This window comes from Zingiber officinale, chromosome 2B (assembly GCF_018446385.1).
Source record: "Zingiber officinale cultivar Zhangliang chromosome 2B, Zo_v1.1, whole genome shotgun sequence".
NCBI classification, from domain to species: domain Eukaryota; kingdom Viridiplantae; phylum Streptophyta; class Magnoliopsida; order Zingiberales; family Zingiberaceae; genus Zingiber; species Zingiber officinale.
In genome coordinates, this window is record NC_055989.1 from 151049255 (window position 1) to 151062984 (window position 13730).

General features: G+C 33.6%; 2 protein-coding genes across 2 annotated transcripts; both read left to right on the top strand.

Annotated features, from left to right (window-relative positions):
• The first annotated feature begins 337 nt into the window (after window positions 1–337).
• Window positions 338–6854, top strand: LOC122047861 (cell division control protein 6 homolog). The gene is made up of 16 exons (XM_042609372.1): window positions 338–1000; window positions 1092–1194; window positions 1455–1675; window positions 2679–2753; window positions 2837–2943; window positions 3086–3192; window positions 3313–3372; window positions 3496–3569; window positions 3727–3777; window positions 4091–4140; window positions 4639–4702; window positions 5343–5432; window positions 5881–5946; window positions 6176–6271; window positions 6349–6438; window positions 6512–6854. The coding sequence occupies exons 1-16, from the start codon at window positions 857–859 to the stop codon at window positions 6548–6550; spliced, it is 1437 nt and encodes a 478-aa protein (XP_042465306.1). The 5' UTR covers window positions 338–856; the 3' UTR covers window positions 6551–6854.
• A 3655-nt stretch (window positions 6855–10509) lies between these two features.
• On the top strand, window positions 10510–13693 carry LOC122047863 (signal recognition particle receptor subunit beta-like). The gene is made up of 7 exons (XM_042609375.1): window positions 10510–10768; window positions 11201–11311; window positions 11487–11569; window positions 12310–12396; window positions 12497–12645; window positions 12877–13008; window positions 13258–13693. Exons 1-7 carry the CDS (start codon window positions 10762–10764, stop codon window positions 13445–13447), a joined length of 759 nt encoding a protein of 252 aa, XP_042465309.1. The 5' UTR covers window positions 10510–10761; the 3' UTR covers window positions 13448–13693.
• Window positions 13694–13730: the final 37 nt, after the last annotated feature.

The following is a 13730-nucleotide window of genomic DNA, read 5'->3' on the forward strand; positions in this document are numbered from 1 at the left end:
TTTAGGTCAAGTTGTTTGTAGATTTCTGATAAGTGAGAAGTTTTGAGCTCTCATTGCCATTTGGTGTTCTCTTTTACCTCAAGTCTATGGTGAATGGAAACTGAAATTCCCCATAATCAAATTATTGATACTAAACCCAATAGTTGATTCTGAAGTTAAACCAGATGCAGGGGCTAATCTAGAGTTTGATGCTAATAGATGTGGAAATATATAATAAATAAATAAAAATAATTTTCCAAAATTTAAATAAATTTATACATATTTTAATAAGATAATTCAATTAGAATTAGCAAAAAACTTCTTTAAACTCTCTCTAGGAGTTTATTGAATTAATTAAATAAAGTAAAAAACCTAATTCATCACTCCCCCTCTCCGCTCACCCGCGCGCGAGAGGCGCTCGCCGCTCGCAGCCACTGCTCTCCTCTTCCCCATTGCTCGGAGAACAGTCGCCGGCGACGCCTCCTCGCGCGTCCCCCTCTGCAAGTCGCCGCAAACTGCGAGAACAGCCGCCGCAAGCCGTGAGAAACTCGCAAGTCCCCCTCCGCAAGGCGTCCCCTCCGCTGGCGCTGCCCGCCGAGACGTCGACGAGGACCGTTTGTACGATAAAATCGATCGATTCATTCTCAGTCAATCTCAGAGGCGGGAAGAGTGGTCATCATTTCCCGCCCGAAACTGATGAGATCCCTAATCCGGCAAATCCCGATCCACGAAGCCTGACTCTTCTTCTACGTCGGCGATTCAGGGAAGTGACGAAGTCAACGACGCTGCTCCTATCCTCTCGGCGTCGTGGTCACCAAAACGAGCAAATCCTGTGATCTGTGACAATCCTTGCTGATTTCTTTTCTTCCACGGCGTGATGGTTCCTAAAGAGTCCAACCCTAGCAGAAAGCGATCGAGTCCCGGTGGCTACAGTGAGAGACCTTGCAAGGCTCCATCCCCCGGCAAATGGCGATCGCCGCGCAGATGTAACGGCAATAGGGACGAAGTTAGAAGTGTCGGAGTGAGTGTTTTTTTAACTTTACAATCTTATATTCTAACTGATTGATTATTCGTTGCACCATCTCAAATCCGGTGACATGGTGTCCCTGCAGGAGAACGGCAATCTTTCCAATGGTGATCTGATAGGTTCGCCTAAATCTCCCAGAAAAGAACTGTTTCGCAATTCCAATCAGCAACTCATGTGGAACCCTAGAGGCAAGTTACTAAATTGTCGTATAAAACTGTGATAATTTGTATTATCATCTATATATGAGAATGTATTTGATCATTTGATATAAATAAACACAAACAGATTTAGTCCAGACAAACCTAAGACAGTGCCTACATTTGTGATTATTTTTTATCTTCCAACCAGTATTACTACTTGCTCCTCTTTGATAGTTAAAACGTTAAAGTGTCTCTCTTTTTGTATCTGTGATCCTCCTATGCTAAATCAAGGTACCAATTATTTGCAGATCCTGCACAAATGCAAACTGTGAAGCATGCTTTACATGTGGCAACACCACCAGCAATTGTTGTTTGCCGTGAAAAGGAGCAGAAGAATATTCTTGAATTTTGCAAATCCTGTTTCCAACAAAGTAAAGCTGGCAGCCTCTATGTATGTGGATGTCCAGGAACCGGAAAGACACTATCAATTGGCAAGGTGAAAGAGTATTTTCTTGGGTGGTCGAAAGAGGTACAGAGCTATGTTTTTCATTTCCCCAAGTATCCAAGCCCATTTGCTTTAGAAGCTACTGAGCAAGAAATTTTTTTTGCACTTTCTTTCTTTATGTTGACTTCAATTTAAGTCACTTGAAATCCTAATTTCTCATTCCCTGGTTCTTCTGTTGCACACTGGTGCTTGTTATTGGCTTATTGCCTATTTCTTGAGATGCATACAAGAATTCCATGTGCTTGTCAACTTAGGTGATCATTTTGAACTAGGGAAGGACCCAACACTAAAGGCACGAGTACATCTGCAAATAGCAATTTCATTGCAGGTCTTGCTCACATAGGGTTAATGAATACGAGGAAAGCCTGATCCCTTAAAGATGTATAAGCACCAAGAGCTAGAGATATTAGAATATACAAACTCCAAGTGGGAAGGTTGTCCTGCTTTACTGTGAAATTACAGTACCTTGTGCCATACAATCAAGTAGCTTCTTCCTGAGATCCCAAAAGACACCTACATGTAGGTACAGGTCATGAAAAATCAAGAAGACATTGTCCTAGCTGAAAAGAGAATACCAATAAACAAAGCAGATGAATAGTACCGAAAAGAAGAGTGTATCAACTATGTTATCATTTTCTTCACCGTGCCACAAAATAGGAAGCTCTATCTTGCTTATTCTGATAAGTAATTATCAATCCTGACATTTGCAAGACTAATAATTAAATTATTTGTTATTCCAAAATGTAGTTATTAACTATTTGAGAGACACCAACCAATCATGTATAACTTCTAAATCTTTGATCTTTTACTTATCCTTCATTAACGAGGCACTTGTTTTATCAATTCAGCTTTGATGTCTGATTGCTAATTATACAATTAGCCTCCTTGCACAGTAAATACTTAAGTGTAATATGATTCTGATACTCAGATCCATGACATATATCTATTTGCATGGTCTAAGATGTATTTCAGAAACAAATCCTAATATTTCAGTCTACATATTTATCCACTGTTATCCAACTGCTAGGTAGGAGTTCCGTCACCTGATGTATTAACCATTAACTGCACTTCTCTCACTAGCACATCAGAAATTTTCAGCCAGGTACAACATTATATTGTTTAATCTAGTATTAAGATGTCTCAATCCTTTTATTCATTTTGCTCCATTTCTGTTATGGATAAAAGATGCTTGTGAAGTTTGAACCGTCGAAGGGGAAAGCCACTAATACTTCACCTCTCCAGCATCTTCAGGATATGTTTTCTCAGAAAAAGCACCAATCAGGAAGAATGCTGTAAGAACTGTTAAATTTGAACCTTCATGTAATCATGCATAATGCTTCAAACATTCATGTTTATATAATTGTTGTGGACAATCGAACTATCTTTCTCTTTTACCAAGCATAGCTCATTTTTAAACAGTTTATGATTTTACAGGTTAATGATTGCCGACGAGATGGATTACTTAATAACTAGGGATCATGCGGTTCTTCATGATCTTTTCATGCTTACAACTTTACCTTTTGCTAGATTCATACTCATAGGTATGCTTCTTTTCTTACCAAGATGCTCCAGAATTGAATATTTGCACTTTAATCAATCTATTTCTGTTTTGGAAAATTTGAGATATGCTCACACTTAGTTGCTGAAATTGTTCCCTGCAGGAATAGCAAATGCAATTGACTTGGCAGATCGCTTTCTTCAGAAACTAGAAGCATTAAATTGTGAGACTGCTTTTCTTTTCTTTCTCTAGTTATATACATTTTTTTTCTGTTGGAGCTCTTGGGAACATTTTTCAAATAGAATTAAAAGAAAATAATTTTGAATTTTTGCTGTGCTTTTGCTAGGCAAACCTGTTGTCATAACTTTCCGTGCTTATTCTAAAGACCAGATACTCAAGATTCTTCAGCAGAGAATTATGGTAGTTCTTCCTCAAATCTACATTATATATGCAATTTGCATAACTCCATATGCTTGCATAGTTCACACTAGTTTGATTTCAGTGATATTAGTATGTGCATATATCTCTTTTATTGTAGAATATTATATTTTTTTTTATCTTCTCAATTTTTATGTAGGCTCTTGGGTATGATGTATTCCAGCCAGCAGCACTTGAATATTGTGCACGAGTAAGTTAAACCGTCACATTTCGAACTTCATATTCTATAATTTCTATATGATTTTTCTTGTTTACTTTTTCCCCTGAATTCATGATGGAGGCTTCTCTTTGAACTGCATCAATGATTTAGTCTCCAGGGAATCCAATTTTCTAGTGTCTTGTTTTAATGTTGACACTTGTTTTCTTTTTCATCACCTTCAGAAAATAGACACAAGACATCTATCTAAATCGTTGCACAAAATGGAAGTTTTATCTTATAATCTGCAAGTCCTTTCAATTAAAGGAGGAAAATCTAATGCATGTCACATTAACTTTATTTGCAGAAAGTTGCAGCAACATCAGGAGATATTAGAAAAGCACTAGATATTTGCAGGTATCTGATGTAACCTTGCAATTTCAGTTGTGTTGTTTTAAAAGTTAGTGGGTTGGGAGTTTGCACTGTACTAATCGGCTTAACCCCACTTTATATTTATGTAAAAAAAACCGATCAAGTTGACAGGGTTCTGCACTTTGTTCCATGTCCTCCTAAAATTTGGATCCCAAAGTCACATTATCAATTACTGCCCCTTTTATGGTTGGATAAATTATTTGGTTGGCTGAAGGCTAATGTTGCTTGAAAGCAAAAAGGTTTATATGTCAACAAATTCATAACACAGTGCAAATGTCTTATGTCCTTGAAGCATTTTTGTTTGTTGCCTATTTCACTGCCAACCATATGTTTCTTTCCAAATGATTTTAAAATATCTTCTGCTGGCAATTTCATTGTAGCAATTCTGAACATTCTAACATGGACTATGGTTTATTTAGCTCAGAAACATAAACATTCTGTCTTAATGAACATCAAGCTTTTTGTGTTTCATCCCTCTTTCAGGTGTGCTATTGAGGTGCTTGAAGCAGAGTTAAAAGGTTCTGTGACAAACAAAGAAACGGAAAAGGTAAGTCTGATGTCTCTCACTAAACTCTTATGATGAAAATTAGTCGTCTTAACTATTTTACACAGTTATCATTAAAATCTAGAGAAAAGCAGTAATTTACATTTTCTCATATCATGAATATTATGGTGCAACTTGCCAATTTAATTTCGTTGAATATATGAGGGTCTGAATGGTAATGTCTTTATTGTAGATTGAATATTCCTAAAAAATATCTCTCACACGTCTGTTTTTGGTTAGTTGAAAGTCTAGAGATATCTAATTATATGATATAATGACCCCACAAGTTTATAGTTAGAATAACATTGTATGTCCCCTTTATTTTTATAGATATGGCCCCTGGGGTGTAGCGCAGCTGGTTCCAGGAGGCAGAATTGCTTCCTTGGGAACGGGTTCGAATTGCGGGGTTGGCAGCCTCAAAATACCCTCCCTCCTGGGGGCTGCTGCCTATTTGATTTATCTGCTTGTATCTTGTGGGACCGGCGATACTAGACTGCTTGGGATGAGCGAAATCACCTTTTGCTTCCTTTGTTGTTATAGATATTTCATAAACATTTTCCTCGATTCCTTGTGTGAACATTCTATCAGAATTTGGTTGTGAAGTTTTGCCTAAATATCATTGAGGATCTTAATTGTGCTGCAGGTCTCATTTCATCACATTGAAACTGCTATATCAAGGTCATTCAAGTCACCCGTGGTGGACATCATACAATCTCTTCCACAACATCAACAGGTGAGCATTTGGTGAACCTTACGACATAGAATCATAAAGCCATGTAACTATAGATCCATAGTGATGATGATTTCAAGTTCAGTTACTATTTCAAACCTCTATGGCATTAAAATAGCAAGATTTTGTGAAAATCTGCGGTGTGCCCAAAGGTGACAAAAAAACAACAATAATCAGTTGTTTTACATTGGTAGAATGTTATTGAAATGCTAGTGAACAAAAAATCACCCTCAAATGCTTTCTAGAAGTCAAAATCACTTGGTTCATTGTATCCACAAAAATGTAATGATGAATTAAATATTCTTGGGGTTGATGCTGACATTTTGCCTAGAAATTGCGTGCATTTTTCTAGTTCATTTTTTCAAGGTATAACATAGGAGTTTGGATAAGAAATTAAGGCTATGCACCCAAATAAACAGCCATTGAATTGTTTTTGTTTCTACACTCGCAGGTAATTTTATGCTCCTTTGTCAGACTCTCTCAACATTGTAAGAAGAATGCTACTACTCTAGCAGAGGCAAGTCATCTGATCGTATTGGGTTAAAGACTTATTAACTGCATATTTCACATCTATTTCATGTTTTATCTATGGTCTAATTCGGCTGGGTTTATTACAAGTTATTTCTATGTATCATCTAAGATTTAAATAATTTGCCTTTTGCAATTTACATACGCATTTAAAAGTGACAGTTCTCATTTTTTTATATATTTCAGTCATTTTAATTATTGTATATGTCTGTGATCAGCTCAACCGATCCTACTCTGAAATTTGTAAATCAACTCAAATGCGTCCGGTTGGCATGATGGACTTTGCAAGCTTGTGCACTGCACTAAATGATCAGGTTGAAACTCAGCATCTGTAATCTCTCTTTTTCCCTTTGTCATTGCTCTCTCAAGAAGAGTTTTTTTTACCAACCAGGGGCTTCTGGAGATCGCACAATCTCGTGGAGACAAATCAAAGAAAATCAAACTAAAAGTCGATAGCTCAGACATCACTTTTGCATTGAAGGTTCACATTTGCTGCCTTTCAACTTCTTGTTACATTGCCGCATCTTTTTCTCATGACACGTCAATTGGTACAGGGCATACGTTTTTTCCAGAATTGCTGGTGTGACAATTGATCATTGATGAAGTTGAACAATCCTGATAAGTTACAGCCTCCTGAGTAAAGATGAACTCAGTTCATGTTTTCTTTTTCAAGGGTAAAGGAAGGCCAAAGACAAGGGGGTCTTCCATCAACAGCCAGTTTCATTTGGCACTGAAGTAGCTAACCATCAAATGCTCTGCCTTGGCAGCAACAATTCTTTATGTATTAATCAACTCAGAAACTTGTTTGTAAGGTTGGAATTTTCAAAACAAAATTTTCTAACTAAAAAAAAAGGTGTCAGATAATTTAGAAAGAATATTTATTTGTCCATTTGGTTCCGTTGGGGATTGGTGAATGTTTCCATTTGGTAGAGTTCTTGGTAAAAAATTGTTGGTAGTAGTGTTTTTAGTCATTGGATTGCTACTTATTTAGTTCTTATTTAATTTTTAAAAAATTATGTTTTTTTTTCTATTAATTTATGTCTTTAATGTTCTTAAATGTTATATTAAATGATTCAATTATTTGATTCTTTAGGTTTCACCTTAATTTATCTTATCCATTGTTTTAAGGAATCCTATTGCATTTAAATATAATTAACAAGAAGTGATGTTAAATAGTTATTAGCTTATAAAAAAATAAAGTTTAGAATACTAGCAAAATGACTAAATTATATATATTTTTTCCGATTTAATTATAGTTTAGAATGTTTAAAAAACTTTGAAATAGTCCCAGAATATTAGATTCTTTAATTAGACTAAAATATGAAAAATGTGATATTTTGTTTTTTAACATGAATAAAAAGATAATCTGTAATAATAAAAATAAATTTTTTAATTCATTAATATATGTTTTTGAATTTAATTAAAGTTTTAGAATGCGTGCTCAACTTAAAAACTAGGAGATTTAGTTTACAGTTCTTTTTTTAAATTCAGGCATCAGCTCAGCCAATTAATCCTAGAGATATAGGTCGGATCTTATAAAAACTTTTTATCGGTTATCAAGTCAAATCAGAAAAAACTCATGGAGATCTATACAGATGAACAATATTTTTAGATCCATTTTTTATTAGAGGAAAAAATTTCTACTGAACCATAGATAAAATTCAAATCTTAAATTTTATGATTATTTATTAAAGGGTCTAATTATTGTACTATTATCTGGAAAATTGTTGATTAAACTAAAATATGAATAATGTGATATTTTAACTTTTGATTAGTATTGATAGGTGGATGTCTTTTTCCATTTTAATTATCCCCCTCCCCTCTTAATATATGGATTAAAATAAAAAAGACAAATCATCTATGTATTATCAAAAGCGAAATGTTGTACTTTCCGAAACTGTCTTAATGTTTAATGTTGGTGTAAGAATTATGAGTTCATAATTACTACATAATTATAATAATTATAATTTCATAATTATTATATAATTATAGTAGTTATGATGATATAAATATTATATAATTATAGTAATTATAATTATGGTAGTATTGAGTCTATATTATGATAGTTATACTTCCTAGATGAAATAATTTTATTTTTAGTCAACACCAATCAATATTAAGATCAAAATCAAATTATAGTAGTTAAGAAGATGTTGATATAATATTGATTGAAGTTGATTGAAGACGAAATGTATATATTGTAACAGTTATAAATTAAAATTATTATAATATAATTTATATTTATACTTTTAGATTTATCTTAATAGTTGATAGATGATTTTCGTAGGGTTGAATTGATATCTTTAAAATTAATTAGATACCTAAATAAATAAATAAATAAATATATATATATATATATAAAAAGAGAGAGTGTATATGTGTTTTGATACATGGCATCCTCTATGTCGCACATCCTACTTAAAAAATATATTTTAATTTTTTTTACTTAATATTATAATTTAGCCTTAAAATTTAAAGACAAAACTTGATTAGCATAATGAGAAGTTAAAAAAAAATAATTAAATTGATATTACGCTGCGCACTGGCGCTCAATATATATTTATGTTTATTAGAGTTAAAGTGTCATTATTGTATTAATTATGAACGCACAGCTGCCCTCATTCAAAATAAAGTCATTTTTTCCCAAAGTAAAATGTATTGACGTGGAATCCACGTGACGCTTTTTTAATAATAAATGCAAAAAAAGTCATTATTCCAATAAAAATGACACATTTTTTATTTTTACCTATATTTATTTATCTCCTTAATTCCATTTAATTAAAAGCATTCAAAATCCGATTCCAGGCATCTCCAGAACGGTTTAGAAAATGGAGACAATTGACGGCTGGATAACGGGATTAGATTCGAGAGGGATCCAAATATATAGATTTGATTTAGATCTTTTTGCTATTTATGTTGGATTTAGTTTGGTGGAGATTCAAATCGAATCTAACCAAGTCGCCTTATTCCTAGGTTTGGATCTTGCAATTACACCCTCCTAGTTTTATCTTTTACAAAAAAATTGAAACCAACAAGAGATTTGGATGCTGAACATAGTGCTAAAGTTTACAATTCATTTTTTTAATTAAAAATTGATGAATTAATAGAGAATATTTAGTACCAATATTTGGAGCAAAAGGGTTTAATCTTTGTTTTCTTCAATATTAGAGGACTAATTTAGATAATTATAAATTGCATATTTTTCTAATCAATAATTTGATTTTAAAACCAATTTTTTTAGACAAATACTAATTATCAATTGATATTGATATCATAAACAAATTTAATTATATTTACTGATTATCCTATGCAAATTTATTCTAAAATGAAACTTTATTTCCCTCTAAAATCCACTCGTTGATGATAAAAAATTTTATTTTAAAATATTATAAATAAAATCGGTAACGGATAAACTGATAATCGATTCATTGACCTAGATACAAGTTTAAGCCGAGTGTAATTCAGGTCGGTCTGAGGTTAAGTGTAATGGGTAGGGTTGTAAATAAAATAAGTCAAGTTAAGTTGAGTTAAATTTTATCATATTTAAATTTATTTGATAAGATAATATAATCGAATCTAAAATGATCTAAATCGTTAAAATAATTATTAAAATATGACTTGATTTCTGAATTTAAATTTGATTTGTTATGAAATTCGTAATTCAAACTCATTTAATTATTTAAAATTTTATTTTAAACTTATTTTATTAATTATTGTGCTTGATAAAATAAATTTATTTACTTAATTAATTTTTTATTTAAAAAGTTAATACGAATTTTATTGATAAATATAAATTTTAATATTATGGTCATTCATATTCATGAATATTATATATATAATTTATTTACATAACTGATATTATGTATATTAAATGAATATAAATAGACTATCTAATATCAATTTATTCACGGCCTTGTGTTTGAAACTTCCAGGGAAGTGGCCCACGTGGACGGACCCGATCCTCTAATTAATAGCTCAGAATCTCCGCACTGGATTGTGCCAGTAGCCAATTAATGAGAATCTAACTTTTCATTCAATATATTTTTAAATGACTATCTAACTTTTTATTAAAAAAAAATAATGAGAATCTAACTCTTACGTCATCATAATAATACTAATAATATTTATTTCATAGTTAAATTCTAAATCTCAATTAATAAAAATATCTTAAAATTAATACTGTCGATATATTTTTAGCATCAATACACAATTTTCACAGGAATCATACATGTGGCAAGAGGTGATTCGTTCGTCCTAATATCCCCGTCAATCTGTCAATACGAAAAAAGTAAATCACGAATGGCTACTAGTCATTAATACAAATGGCCAAGACATCATGTGACAACACTCCATATTTTAATCATCGTACCGCCCCAAAGGAACCATAGGAATCATACATAAAGCATACCTTTTAAAGTAAATTTTTAAAAGTAAATTTTCATAATGGATCGAACTACATCAGCCCGCGAATAATCCTTCTGTGTATAAGAATTTTTTTAAATCACCCAATGCGAGGTTTTTAAATGAAATAAATATTTGAATTTTTGAGGAGTGATTTGAAAATAGAGTAGGCAGCCAGCGATCCCCTAAAATTCTCGGCTTCTTCTTCTTCTACGAGCCCTAAGGCCAGCGATCAGCCATCACACCTGCCGGAACGCCTCGCCGGCCGGCCGCCCACCCACCGGACCTCCATCCGTTGCGCCTCCGTCCTTTCTGAGACTTTGAATCCTTTCCGTGCTTCTTCTCCTTCCGTCTCTGTTGGTTCACCTTGCCGGGTCGCCCCGCCACGCCGAAGACTTGCGATATGTCAGGTAAAAGAGAAAGCTGCATTATTGCCTCAAGAGAAAAAAAAAATCTGTAGAGCGAATTACTTGAGTTGAGATTGCTCCTTTTCTACCTTGGAAAAAAAAAGCTAGTTCATTTCTCTATCTTCTTGCATGATAAGGAATCGCATTACTTGTTATTCACTAGAGAATTGCGATCATTCTTGCCAAAAAATTTCACCAGGAGAAAGTGGTCAATTTGCTTATTTTAATCTGCTTATAATATGCATGCTTCCGGTTCATGCAAATCCCTATCCTTGGGAAAACAGAACTGAATGAATTGGTCTGTTTCGTTTCGAACTGATAAGTAAAAGTGAGATTTAAAAAGATTTTAACCTTTCTGTAGCAACTTATTTAGATTATGTTCATTTCCTTTACAATTATACTCAGGAAAGTGAGATATTTACTGTTTTACTATAGCTATGGAGCAATGGAGACAGCAAATTGAAGAATGGGTTCGTCAGCAACCTATAGAGCAACTTTATGTTGCTGTAGCAGTTCTAGTATTCACCCTTACTTTCTTCGGTCTGTGTAAGTTCTCTTCTCTCTATTGTATATTAATGTGCTACCTACCTTAGATACTAGATCCATATAGCTATTTGGGGGAAATGGTTGTTACATTAAATCTACTTTTAACATCTTTTCATGTTATTTTCTGTTGTTTTTTGTCTACTAATTTAGCTCTAATTTACTATTAATTTTCCAGTTCGTATACTGAGACGTTCGAAGTCCAAAACAGTTTTGCTTGCAGGCTTAAGTGGTAGTGGTAAAACCGTTCTGTTTTATCAGGTATTACATGTGTTTTTTGCTTCTTAATCTGCAAAACTGTATTGATTTATGTGGATATTGGTTTTTTGTTAATTGACTATTAAAATCTGGAGGAAAAGTTAAAATTGTTTGTCCATAGAACTAGAAGTTGAAATTGTAAAAGATCTCAATCCTATAAAATATGTTTTGATAAATTGAATAGTAAATGGAAATTATTTGTATTAGTTGCTTGGCAATTCAGCAATCGGTAGCTTTCATTGCTCTGACAATGGAAGCAGCACCAAAAAAAGGTCTGTTGGGTTTTAGCTTGCTTCTTTTCATATTAGAAAAAATCAGCAGTTTTTAGCAATTTTTATCGAGCTCCTTGTTACATACTGAAACTAAAAAATAGAAGTGGAAATTTGAAGATTTCTGTATTAACTATATGTTAAGGGTAGGTTCTCTTTTGATCCCCCAGCAGTTTTGCATTTTTTTCTTCTCAAATTGGACCCAACCTCTTTGTCTCAAATTAGCCCCAAATGATCTAGAGTTAATAGCAGTTTTTTCCCCCTCTCAGCAGCTTTAGGAAACTATCATTTTTATTAAAAAAATAAGTTTCAAAAAAGTGGCAAGTGTTTGAAATTTGGAGGGACTAATTCAGTTGTGAATTATAGGGATCAAATTCGAATAAATTCATCGAAATCATGCAGATGAAGCGACCAAAATATATTTATCTTTTCATATGCTCTATGACATATTCTTTCTAATTATTTGTGTTTCAGCTTCGTGATGGCTCCCCTCATCTAGGTGCTGTTACATCAATGGAACCAAATGATGGTACCTTTGTGCTGCACTTCGAGCTTGAAAAGGTAAATGACTAGCTGCACGAATCTAATAGATTGAAGTAGGTTATTTGTTGAAACAATAGCAGGAGCCTCATCACAATTTCATTTTCCTTCATTTGCACAGAAGGGAAAACTAAATCCAGTTCGTTTGGTTGATGTTCCTGGCCATTCACAGTTGAGACCAAAGCTTGATGAATTCTTGCTTCATGCAGCTGGAGTCATTTTTGTTGTGGATAGTTTGGAGTTCTTACCAAACTGCCGAGCTGCTGCTGAGTAATTTATTCACTCAATTTTCTGATGCATGTTAACCATATACTGTGCTATTGAAGACTATCATTTTTTTAACAAATATGATTTAGTATTGTAATTTAGAAGTTGTAGCATGGTTGTTGTCCTGTGAATTTCATGCTCCAGTGACCTTTTTAACAGTGTTTCCTTTTCAATCCTACACTTGTATATAAATTGCAATGTGAATAATTGTTTGTTTATTGTCTTGTCTGCTAGGTATTTGTATGATATACTTACAAAGATGACAGTGGTGAAACAGAGAATTCCCATTTTGATACTGTGCAACAAGGCAGATAAAGTGACGGCACACTCGAAGGAATTTATCAGGAAACAGCTGGAGAAGGAAATGTGAGGCCTTGATCTCTTATCCGCTATTTGAAGTTTTCATTGAACAATTTAATTTCATAAGCAGCATCCCATTTAAAAGGCATAAACCTAATGAAACACTTTGTTTTTTTTTCTTTTACCTTAGAATAAATGAAACATCCATCAAGAAACCTTTTTGGCATTCATTTGTATTCTTTTTTGTTCTTTTTTTTTTTTTCATGTCATATCATGGTTCGTGATCCCTTGCCTTCCCATGCTTTAATTTTTCAGTGACAAGCTTCGCGCCTCGAGAAGTGTCATTTCAACTGCAGATTTAGCCAGTGAGTACAAACTTGGGGTGCCTGGCGAAGCATTCAATTTTTCTCATTGCCGAAACATGGTAACAGTGGCCGAGGCATCAGGGTTGACCGGAGAGATATCGCAAGTTGAGCAATTCATCAGAGAGCTAGTGAAACCTTAGACATAAACTTGCAATTCATCAGAGAGCTAGTGAAACCTTAGACATCTCCTCGGTCACCATGCTATGTGTGGATGAATTCAAAAGATTTTGTTATAGAGTTTTGCATGCACCAGTTGTTTGAGCTTTCTTCGCAGTCATAGATTTGGAGTGTGAACCTTTAAGCTTATTCGAGCAGAGGCTGTAAAAATCCTATTGAAAGGACAAGACATTTTAATTGCTTGGTTGTGTCAAAAACTTTCTCATCTATTGAACTTAGTGGTTGTGTGACGGCAAACCGATCATT